Source organism: Myxine glutinosa, chromosome 2 (genome assembly GCF_964187855.1).
Source record: "Myxine glutinosa chromosome 2, kmMyxGlut1.1, whole genome shotgun sequence".
NCBI classification, from domain to species: Eukaryota; Metazoa; Chordata; class Myxini; order Myxiniformes; family Myxinidae; genus Myxine; species Myxine glutinosa.
Genome location: NC_136262.1, coordinates 123,811,653 through 123,823,989, shown reverse-complemented (window position 1 = coordinate 123,823,989; position 12,337 = coordinate 123,811,653). Strand labels below are relative to the sequence as shown.

Sequence of the window (12,337 nt, the reverse complement as noted above, 5' to 3'; positions counted from 1 at the left end):
CATGATACTTGTTGTCTTATATCACCTTTATTTATCAATATTGTTGAAATGAAGATTAAATAGCTATGTTGAAATATGTTGAAAAAGTCAAAACTTTACATGGGGTGTACTTACCTTTTCACGTGACTGTATGTCAAGGTATGATCGTTTCAAGGTTTGCAAGACATCAATTGGAACGAGAGTAAGTGTTAACCTTTAATCATTATCTTTTCTATCTATCTATTTTCCTATCTATATTTCTATCTAAACAGTTTAAGAAATGCTTCTTTCATGTTTTTTATACCTATAGATGTTTTAGGTAAAATATATACTATATATACTAAGACAAACATTTTACTAATTGACGCTAGATGGGAACCGTACGCAACTGTTCCGACTTACATACAAATTTGACTTACAGACTTAAAAACGGAACTCGTTCGTAACCCGCGGACTACCTGTACTGTTATTTATATTCAATGTTGTGAAAATTGCTATTTGAAATCGTGGTGTGGGTAAGCTTGGAATTAATTTAAGTGGACTTAGACAGTTGTGCTCTGCTAAATTGGGTCCTGGGCGGGATCCGTGGAACACGTCCTGGGGTCCGCTGTATGGTATAATACCTGCCGAGTGATGTTTCTGTTCCTGCCCCCACTGTTACCCCTCCCCACCAATGACATTGAGTCGGTACACTGATTATTTGGAATTAATGTGATGTTTTTGGAGTGCATTGTGAGCCAAATGTCGTCGTGTCAAGGTTCCTTGGAGGAATAGTAGTGGTAGTTTTGGTTGTTTTACATGGAATTAAATGAATGCTTCAGCCCCATTTTGTTAAGAGAAAACAATTTGGCATTTATTTTGATAATCCTTATTTTTGAGAGACAGTTTATTGCCTAACTGTAGGTTTGCTGTGTGGCAGATGCTCAAAAACACGCCAACACCCAAAACCACAAACACAGGGATGGAGATAGGCACAAGCACAAGGATCGCAAGTCGAAACACAAGGACAAGGATCGTGAGCGCAGCAGGAGTGAGAAACACGGCAACCATGACCACAAGGACTCTTCTCACAGGTTGTTCTTTGCCTTGTTTGCAACACCTCTATGTTGTAGACCATTCATTTCTGTGTTGGAAAACATCCCAAATGTCACAAGGTCGTGACTTAATCTCCGCATACAGTGCCAATGCCACGTTAGAATGCAGTATCGAGTTCCTTTTTAAAAAATTTAATTTCGCAAGTGCAAGTTTATTTGATTTGATCACGATTGCAATATAAATGAATTTTGCCGCTCCACTGTGTTTTTCTGAGGAATACACAAAATTTATTTTAGTACTTGTGTTCTCCATGCACCACTTTTGATGTTACCCTGAACTGCAGTGCTCCTAATGTATGCAGAATCTACAAATGAAAACGCTGGTCGATGATTGGAACAGAGTTATCATTTTGTAGGTTCTGCATAGTATTTTATCCTACTACAATTGAATATATTGTGTTCCCCCAAAAAATTGTGCTTTCCCCATTGTTGAATGGACTACGTCACTTGCACTTTTTCAGATTATTGATTAACTAGTTGAAGCCGGTGGTAAAAATATCACGATTGAAAAAAAGGAATCCTTTTATTCTTGTCCTGGGTTTTCCAGGAATGATCAAGACAGCGACGGTCTGTTGCCTATACACTGCTTGGGTTCAATAATTTTTTTTAGTCTGATTGAAAAAAATTGCAATTTTCCTGGAGGTTTGGATTAATTTGAAGCGACATTAACTTAATTTTTTTTTTTCTTTCCGAGTAGCATTCCGGTGTTTCAGGGTGGGACCGGCAGACAAATTGACAGCATTGGCTGATATATTGCTTGCGTATTTGGTGACTTTCCTCAAGTTTGACAACGATTCCAAGCCATGACGCTTGCAATGTCAAAAACCTGCGCCAAATAATTATTATAGTAAACATTCATAACTCAATCTTTCGACAAGTGGTTTCCTATACCTCAGGTCAGTTAAGCTTTATTTCGAAAAAGTCATTTTGTAAACTTGAATCCAAATACATAACCTTAGTCTTATTTTGGAAGAGGACTTGTGATTCCAGTAAATCTGTTTGCCTTGAACTAAAAGAAGGTCAAAGTTGATGTAAAGCTGTTAACAGCCAAATCATCATAAAATACACAATTTGGTGTCTGTCTGTCTGCCGATTTTTGACAGTGATACATTCGGTCGTTACTTTTCCAACCTAAACTAAGAAGATTGACAGGAGGAACAGGGGTCACACAATACACAGTGCTTTCAGAAAGTATTCACACCCCTTGATTTTTTTTCACATTTTGTTGTGTTACAGCCTGAATTTAAAATGGATAAAATTGAGGTTGTTGTTTTTTGTCACTGATCGACACACAATACCCCATAATGTCAAACTGGAATTTGTTTTTGTTACGATTTTTTACAAAATAATTAAAAACTGAAAAGCTAAAATGTCTTGAGTCAATAAGTATTCAACCCCTTTGCTGTGATACTCCAAATTGACCTCAGTTGCGTCCAATTTCCTTTGATCATCCTTGAGATGTCTCTGCCATTTGAATGGAGTCCACTTCTGGCCAATTCAATTGATTGGATAAGATATAGAAAGAAGCACCTTTCTATATAAGGTCCCACAGTTGATAGTGCATTTCAGAGCAGAAACTCTACCATGAAGTCCAAGGAACTGTTCGTAGAGCACCAAGATAGAATTGTGAGGAGGCATAGATCTGGGGAAGGGTATAAAACAACTTCAAGATTGTTGAAAGTTCCCAAGAGCACAGTGAGCTAAAAAAAAATAGAAAGAAGATGGAACTACCCAGACTCTTGCTAGAGCTGGTCATCCGACCAAACTGAGCAACCGGGCAAGAATAACCTTGGTCAGGGGGGTGACCAAGAACCAAGTGCCCACTCTGGCAGAACTACAGAGTTCCTTGGCTGAGATGGAAGAACCTGCCAGAAGAACAACAGTCTCTGTAATACTTCACAAATCTAGGTGTTATGAGAGAGTGGAAGCCACTCCTGAGAAAAAGGCATGTCACAGCACGTCTGTAGTTTGCAAAAAAGGCACGTGAATAACTCCGAGAGCATTAGGCAAAATATGTGTGGTCTTATGAGACAAAAACTGAATTCTTTCGCCTGAATGCAACGTGCGACATCTCGCAGAAACCGAGCACAGCTAATCACCCAAATAACACCATCCCTACTGTGAAGCATGGTGGTGTAGCATCATGCTATGGGGATGCTTTTCAGCAGCAGGGGCTGGGAGACTTGTGAGATTATAGAGAACAATGAATGGAGTCGAATACAGGCAAATCATTGAGGTGAACCTGCTCGAGTGCAAAAGAGCTTGGACTGCAGTGAAGATTAAGTTCCAAAGGACAATGACCCCAAGCACACAGCCGCAACGGGTTTATGAATTTTTGTTAAAGTAAATCGTCATTTACGGAAGCGTTTCAATGGTTCTGTGATTTTTTTTTTTCATGGTGTGCCAGCTTCGATGTCCGCCAGCATGCCGAATTTCAGCTTTCTACGACACCCAGAAGGTAACGAACATGAATATCCGTCAGTAAATCAGTCAGTCAGTGGTTAGAAAGAGCTTTATATATTAGACACGGTGGCCTGCACAAGGCAAGTATATATATATATATATATATATATATATATATATATATATATATATATATATATATATATATATATATATATATATATATATATCTATATATCTATCTATAGATATATAAAGCAGTAAAGTATGTTTGTTTGTTTGTCCTCTTATAACTCGAGAACTACTCATCGCAGAGAAAAACCAAAGGCATATTCGGAATCAGTACGTCTCAGAGCAACTACAGCACACCTTAAATATTAAAAAACTTCGGGTTTTAAAATTAGCGTATTAGCGCAGAAGCGCTAGCAGAAGAGGGTGGGAATCGAAGGGAGGGAGCGCAGCGCTCACTCTAGCGCTTCGCAGCGCCAGCGCTTCTGTTAGCGTAATGGTGCACAGGCGGTTCTCACTCTTGCGCATGCGCAAATGCGCTGTTCCGATGCTTCATGTTCCTGCAAAGACTTTGGCGCATGTGCAAATGACGACACATGGGCCACTGTATGTTCGTTTAATACGTACGCGCTTTGATGTTCGGGGCGTATGGCGTTCATGAAATGGTCGAATGCGGAAGTGCTTGAAGCCGTTGCGAGCGACTCGCATGATCTCTTGTCATGGTCCACAAGATTATCACAGAGACGTGCAGCTTCCAGCATTATGAGATATGATCGAGACCTACCTTTTGCGACCAGTCCCAGCCTTCTACGCCCCGTGGTTGGTTCAGACGACCCCGACAAAGGGCGTGTTGGATTTTATCGCGAGCCGATTCGAGCGCCGACGTGCCGGCGAACAAAACCAGTCATATCCTTTTAACGCGTGGTTCGATTTTTACAAAATAAACTTTTTCCTGAAGGGCTGAATCGTGCGCTCACAACGATACCGAGTTTAACCCTGGGAGAGCCGTTTTGCGCCGGCAAAGGCGCCTTGTTTTCCGTGATGACCATGTCGTGCTGCATAGATTACCATAAATTATAATATATTACCGGCGGCGCGTTCCGTGACGTCACTGCTCACTTAATTGCAATTATCTCTGGGATTCCTTGGCCGAATCGTACCAACTTCTATATATATAAAGCAGTAAAGTATGTTTGTTTGTCCTCTTATAACTCGAGAACTACTCATCGCAGAGAAAAACCAAAGGCATATTCGGAATCAGTACGTCTCAGAGCAACTACAGCACACCTTAAATTTTAAAAAACTTCGGGTTTTAAAATTAGCGTATTAGCACAGAAACGCTAGCAGAAGAGGGAGGGAATCGAAGGGAGGGAGCGCAGCGCTTCCTCTAGCGCTTCGCAGCGCCAGCGCTTCTGTTAGCGTAATTAGCGTATTTCGGAACGTTAATTTTTCAACTTCATTATTCAGAATCAGTACGTCCCAGAGAAACTTCGTAATGTTAATTTTTCAACTTCATCCGATTGACATGGGACCAACGGCATGTGACAGAGAGTGAAACATACATGCTACATTTATTTGACGACAATGAGTTCCGACTTCCGGGTTCGTGCCGCCAACCCTGTTAGGCGCCTCTTGCGGCACACAGGGAATTACCAGTGAACTGGTACTCAATTTGCCGACCTCGGTAGGATGACAGGCTGAGTCAACCCCCCTGGTGTTAAGGAGGAGGGGAGGGGGAAGAGGAGGGGAGGGGAACGGGGGGGAGGTGAAGGGGGAGGGGGGAGGGGCCCTTCTTCCCCCGGGCACCCCCACACCCTCCCCTCCCCCCTTCCCCTCCCCCCTTCCCCCCTTCCCCCTCCCCCTCCCCCCCTGTTCCCCTCCCCTCCTCTTCCCCCTCCCCTCCTCCTCGCCCCCCTTCCCCCTTCCCCTCCCCCTCCCCCCTCCCCCCCCATTCCCCTCCCCTCCTCTTCCCCCTCCCCTCCTCCCCCGCCCGGCAATGCCGGGTACTTCTGCTAGTATATATATATGCCACATCTCCTGCAATAGGAGCATCTCCTGCAATAGGGGTACAGTATACTGTACGTACGCGTAGCTGCTGGTTCTCATTCAAAACAAAGGTGATGCCATATGCATTTTGTCCTGTGTTGCGGTCGCGTGCTTGCTTTGCCTTTCACTGGTATTTTTGTGATTATTCCTTTACTGTGTAAAGCTTCCTTTACTGTGTAAAACAACCAACGTAACGTGGCAACGGCGAAACATGACGACGATTCCGGCTCGGACGACCGTCCGTGGCAGACGTCACGTCACGTCACGTCACCGTGCAGTGTGTGCAATGTCCGCAACGAGGTCAGTCCCCAGGGCCCATGGCCCATGCAAAATGAACAACCGTGTCATGCCTCGAGCCGGGGTGCCTCGTCAGCCACGTCGCCGGCATCTGGCGTCGACGAACCGATCGACGTGTCCATGTGCACATGTGCATGGATTTGCAAATGCCTGCCTGTACGTCGTCGTTTCTGCGTATATCGCATCGTCCAAAAAAAAAAGAAGCAAGCAACTTCGGCCGCTCGAGGAAAGACGGGGCACGTCTACGACTAGGAGGCGAGCGTCGATCCCCGGGGCGGCCGGGTTCACGGAACCCTGAGCTCGTTCGTTTGTCACAGACGACACGACACGACCACCGGTGAAACTGCTCGGACACGTTGGGTAAAGCACGCAGTGGTGAAGCGGGCCGCGGAGCCACTCGGCACACAAGCTCGCTCACGGTCGACACGTCAGTGCCGGTCACCCCGTTCGAGGAGAAGACCCGACCGATAGAAAACAACGGAGTGACTCCCGACGGGGAGCGGCAAAGATTCAGGGCGAAGCCGCAGCCTCCTCCAGTTATTTACTCTAGTTTTATGGTGTTTGTCTTCATTTTCAGGCATTTTTAAGACATTACGCCCGGTTTACGTTAAAAACCGAGTTATGTCACGGCTTACCGAGTTATGTCACGGCTTATGGAACCAATTAATGACGTAGGCCGGGGTATTACTGTATATGTATATATATGTATATATATGTGTGTATATATATATATATATATATATATATATATATATATATATATATATATATATATATGTATATATATATATATATATATATATATATATATACATACAGTGAAACCTTGACTTACGAGTGCACCAACTTACGAGTTTTCCGAGATACGAGCCGTCGCTCGGGCGGTTTTTTGCTTTGAGATGCGAGCCGAGATCTGAGTTACGAGCTTACGCCACCCGCCACTAGGTGGCCCAACGAGCGTTCCTGTCACGTGGTTATCTTGCCGTGCAAGCATCTCTGCCGTATATCGCTGCTGCTTTGTTTTCGCATGTTGGTTATTTTGGAAAATTTATTAGTTTTAACCATGGGTCCTAAGAAATTGAGTGCCAAGGGCAGTACTGAGAAGAAGAAGAGGATGATGTGCTTGGATATAAAACACGCAATCGTCGAAAAACATGAGCGAGGTGTGCGTGTTGTCGACTTGGCGAGGTAGTACGATCGTAGTACTTCTACGATATGTACGATTTTGAAGCAGAAGGAGTCGATAAAGGCTATAACGCCAGCCAAGGGCGTTACGATTATTTCAAAGCTCCGGACCTCTATCCATGAAGAGATGGAGAATTTTCGAAACATTTTGAAAGGGAGGAAGAAACAAACCTCGTTGGACAGGTTTTTATTGAAACGCCCTGCAAGTGAAAGCGAGGAAAGTGTGGCGAAAAGGGCAAAAGTTATCTCCTCCACCTCCGCCAGCATCTTCGTCTGATCTTCAAGGTAAATACACTGTAGCGCGATGCTGCGCGCGCTAATGCTTACGCAAGGAGCAAGCGGACAACGCGGTTCATACAAGAGTCTTTATTCAAACTGCAGCACTAAGCTGCTCAAGGCTGCGCGCCCCGTCTATATCCTGAGGCCACGCCTCTCTTACCGGTGTGGCCCACCCCCACTTGGTGTGCGGGGTGATGTCACCACGTCAGTGCTTTCGTGTCCGCCACAACACTTAATAAAACCAGTTTATTTCTTTACATTGAAGGAGTCTGGACTCCAGCAGAATACGGATAAAAGGATGGCAAGGCACAAACTCGTCCGAGAAGATGTTTATTCGTAAAACCAACTCGGGAACACTAAAAAGCCCGTTTATCGGGCTGCCTTATAAAGCAAAACCAAAAACCCAAACCGAAACCGAAAGCCACGCCTCTCAAGCATGGCGTGCTTCGGTGGTCACGTGATCCACAGGTGTAGCTCATTATACCCGCACGCGCGGGACGCTTTGGCGGTCACGTGACCAGCCACTCTGGCGCCGGGGATCCCCGCCGGTGACGTCACCGGCTGGAGCAAGGAGATTCTGATGCCGGTCTTGCTTGGGGGACCCATGGGTCGCTACAACATTCTCTTTTATTATGAACAGTATATACGAGGTCGTGCTTGTTTATACATTATTTGTTATTTATAAAGTACATTTTTCTTATTTAAAAACACGAAACAAAAAAAATTGGTGTGGTTTTTTGGGGGCTGGAACGGATTAATAGCATTTCAATGCCTTTTAATGGGGAAATTTAATTTGAGAAACGAGCAAATTGAGTTACGAGCTCGGTCACAGAACGAATTAAACTCGTAAGTCAAGGTTTCACTGTATATATATATATATATATATATATATATATATATATATACATACATACATACATACATACATACATACATACATACATTAGGGTGCATCAAACGCCCCTATGTCAAGAAAACAATCTGTCCCCAATTTTATTTTGTCCCAGTCATAAAATAAAGTTCCTATGCAAAATTTGGTAAGGTTTTGATATCATCTTCTGGGTCCACCTCAGCAAATTAGATTTTGAGTCGGTTGTATCAGAGTCAGAAATTTGACACGCAGCTGTTTTGAGGCCCATAAATAAAAATGAAAGGATTGACCGATTGCTGCATATAATAGCTCTTTGGAAAGGTATTATTGTGCTCTGTAGCAATATATAATCATCATAGGGATAGGGATATAATTCACTTATACACAAATAGTCAAAATCATGATTTTATTGGTATAATCATATGTATTATAGATACCAGAATGATATAATTTTTATTACAGTAGAATCATATATACACAATCTTAGCATTTATCATCTTAATACGAGTACATCTGACTATGGATGAACATGAAAATAGAAGCAAAACAAAGATACTGTAGTTTTCATGGATATTTCTGACAGTTTAGTCTTGAGCTGCTCGCTTTCGAAGATTCGGTTTCTCCTTGCGGTTGTGCTCAACAACTTGTAGCACATTTTGGTAGTGGTCTTCACTTCTGGCTGCTGAAAGGAAGTCAGAGCTAAGCTTAACTCCCCTTTCTGCAGAGTCATTCACCACATTCAAGGCTTCAACATTAGTCCATGATGTCTGGTAGGCTGCAGAGTTAGTCCATTCTTGAACATCGGTAACTAGAAATGCCCAGTCAAGCTTCAGATGATGAAATAGGTACCATGAATCTGGTCCAACAAAATCAGCCAGAGTGGTCTTCTCAGTCAAGTCATCAGGAAATCTGGGCTTTCCAAACCGAGTACCAAACCGTCCTTGTGGGTTGGTTACTGGAAAATCTGGCTGAACCTCCAGAAGTCTGTCTGCCAGAGCACGGCGATGGTCATGAGGAACAACTGAGCTGAAGAGGGCAAGTGGAACCATCTCTTCTGTGAGGTACCAGAGATGTCGTTTGAAGGCTTTCAGGGCACTTCTTGAGATTCCAGCATTGACAGCTTCATACTGTTTCAGTTTGGAGATGAGCTGCAGGTCATTCCATGGGGCATCGGTGACAGAGGTACATGTCATCCACCAGGAGCTGTATACTAGAGTGACAAACGTGACAAATTCGCTGATCTTTGGCACTTGTTTTTCTGTGGTAATTGTACCTGCTGGAAGATCAGCGATTTGTTTTTCGAAGAGACATAATTTGATTGAGTAGAGGAGCTTTGCCATCCATCTGGCTTTATGCAGTGCACCAGGACGCTTGAAGGTTATTTGATGTTCAGCTACTTCACCATCAAGGAATACAGTACACAGATCAACAAATTCCAAATAATCATCACGTCTTAGAGATTGCTCGGTGTGACAGAGTCTGAGAACATTATTTTGCCAGTCACTTGTCAAACTTGTTGCTGCTTCATTTAGTTGAGATGGATCAAATCGTGAAAGTGGTTCATTGAATGTGTGTGGAAACATTTCAAAGTTCTTGCGAAACCTTGAGAAGAGGAAGATATCTGGTGACTTAGATGCTTCAACTTTAAGATCAGTAAAAATGTGCGTAAGAATGACTTCACCAATGTGGTGTCTGCAGCCTGACCACAGAAGAGCTTTGTTAAGCCGTTGTTGAATTGTTACACAAGCTGCACTGATGTGGCCGGTGTTAGATGCAGTTGTGTCATATGTCAAGTTGACAACATTCTCTTGGCAGTTCCATGATTCAAGTAGGTTATTAGTCAGCTGAGCAATTATATCTCCAGATTTACGGTCTGTTCCAGGCTTGTAGGATGGAACACCCAGCAGCTTCATATCAGTTTGAGAACCCAAAAGCACAGCCAGGCGTTCTTCAAAAGTGTTTTGGTTAGTTAAGCATGGAAGCAGCTTTGAGTCCCAGTGCAACGTAGCAAGCTTCGGAGGTATCCATTTGTCCTTACAGGTAGTAGCAATATGCTGTCCAATTTTGCGTCTTGATTTATCTGCTGTAGCATATGATGTTGACACCTTCGCTACATCCCCTCCTGTTTCTTCAATAAGAGCTTCTGTGAAAGCAGCCTGTTGGGTTGGTGTCATCTTCATCCTTGTTGCCAGTGAAACAAGACTGGGCCTCTTCAGGATGTCATGTGGAATGAAAACTGATGTGCCAGGTCTAACTAAACGATGATGACTTCTTGAGGTTGTTGGTGTGCTTGTTGAAGGTCCAAGAGTTACTTCTTCATCACTGTCACTAATATTATACACAGTGGTTGTAGTATTTATGTTGAACTCCAGCTCCATACTTGCTCGCCTCTCTGATTCTTTTTCCTCGCGGTTCACTTTACGCTGCATCTTATCTGCCAACAGTTTATCTTGGCAGCCAAATGTTGCACAGCGATCTGTCTTCATAGATTCCAGGAATGCTAAGTCTTCAGGATTCTTGATGTGAGAACTAGCATCATTGGGCCACAAGGGAAATGTCTCCATAAATTTCATCTCCATTTGATTCACCTTTGTGATGCTTGCTGGAGTTGTTCTTCGGTTGATAGGGATTGATCTAAGCTTGGAATTATCATCTGCAAGTTTGATAATTTTCTCAATAGCCTTGCGTTCAGAGATGATAGGAATATTAGCCTTGCCATAAAATGGTGTCACTTTCTGCAGTACAAGCTTTGCTGATTCCCACCGAGAGCGTCGTTCAAGTTTGCCATCTTCCGTGTGCCACATGAAACAACGTAGTACTTGTAAACAAGTTGGAAGTCTGGTGCCATTGATCTGGGAATCTTGTTCAGTTATGGCACTTCCAAGACCAAACACCATGGTGGACTCTCTTGTTGCAACAGATGCTTTCTTTACTGTGCCATCCATTGTTTTATCTGAAAGAAAAAGGTAGTATTAGTAACAATAATGTCATTTCATAATTATGTACAACAAATAAATCAATTATCCAATTTTATTAGAGTATAGCCTAATAATTGTTTTAATCATCTTGTCTAGTTAAAAGATCTCTGTAAAGACAAGATGACTACAACATTCAGGATATTCTTTAATTTATATATTATATTTTAAAAATACTCTTCATTTAGCTTTATATCCATATTTGAAAAAAATCATTATTTTGACTATTTGTATATAAATGAATTGTATCCCTATCCCTATGATGATGATATATTGCTACAGAGCACAATAATACCTTTACAAAGAGCTATTGTATGCAGCAATCAGTCAATCCTTTCATTTTTATTTATGGGCCTCAAAACAGCTGCGTGTCAAATTTCCAACTCTGATACCACCGACTCAAAATATGAAATGGTGAGGTGGACCCAGAAGATGATGTCCAAACCTTACCAAATTTTGTATAGCAACTTTATTTTATGATTGGAACAAAATAAAATTTGGGACAGATCAATCCAACATCTTTTTAAAAATAGTTGGGGCGTTTGATGCACCCTAACATACATACATACATACACACACACACACAGTGAAACCTTGACTTACGAGTTTAATTCGTTCTGTGACCGAGCTCGTAACTCAATTTGATCGTTTCTCAAATTAAATTTCCCCATTAAAATGCATTGAAATGCTATTAATCCGTTCCAGCCCGCCAAAAACCACACCAATTTGTTTTTTAAATATACAGTATATATAAAAATATCTCACGCTTTATATTTCACCTGTATGCAGCATACAAGTTGGCAGGATGGCCTGGACTGGAGGTACGCATACTTGACTCTAAACGGTCCAGCCTGGGTTTGAATCCCGACCCAGCTATAACCTGTCATGGGTGAATCACAGGCAGGGTGATTCATCAATGTGTGTACCGCTAAACTGGGCGCCCCGTTTGCGTCCCATTAGTTGTTGGATGTTAAGGATCTCACCGTGTTTTCCACAAAGAGAAGGCGAGCTATCGCCGGCACTCTGAACAAGTTGTGGCCTGGCATGCTCTTCTCCTCTGCCGTTATATACGTCCTCCTCGGCATCTTTTTCCAGAAGAGCCCTGTCTCGTCACAGTTGAAGATTTGCTGGGGGATGTATCGTTCGGCTTCTATCAGTTCGGCAAAAGTTATAATAAAATCTTCAGCTGCCTTCACATC

The 12,337-nt window shown here is 42.8% G+C and overlaps 1 protein-coding gene across 1 annotated transcript in view; it reads left to right on the top strand.

Moving 5' to 3' along the window:
• LOC137421302 (DNA topoisomerase 1) overlaps positions 1–12,337 on the top strand; it is a 111,313-nt gene that overhangs the window by 15,262 nt on the left and 83,714 nt on the right. Inside the window, exon 3 of the mRNA XM_078771614.1 lies at positions 899–1,052. Within this exon, the coding sequence (XP_078627740.1) occupies positions 899–1,052 (154 nt within the window). The remainder of the gene's footprint in view (positions 1–898; positions 1,053–12,337) is intronic.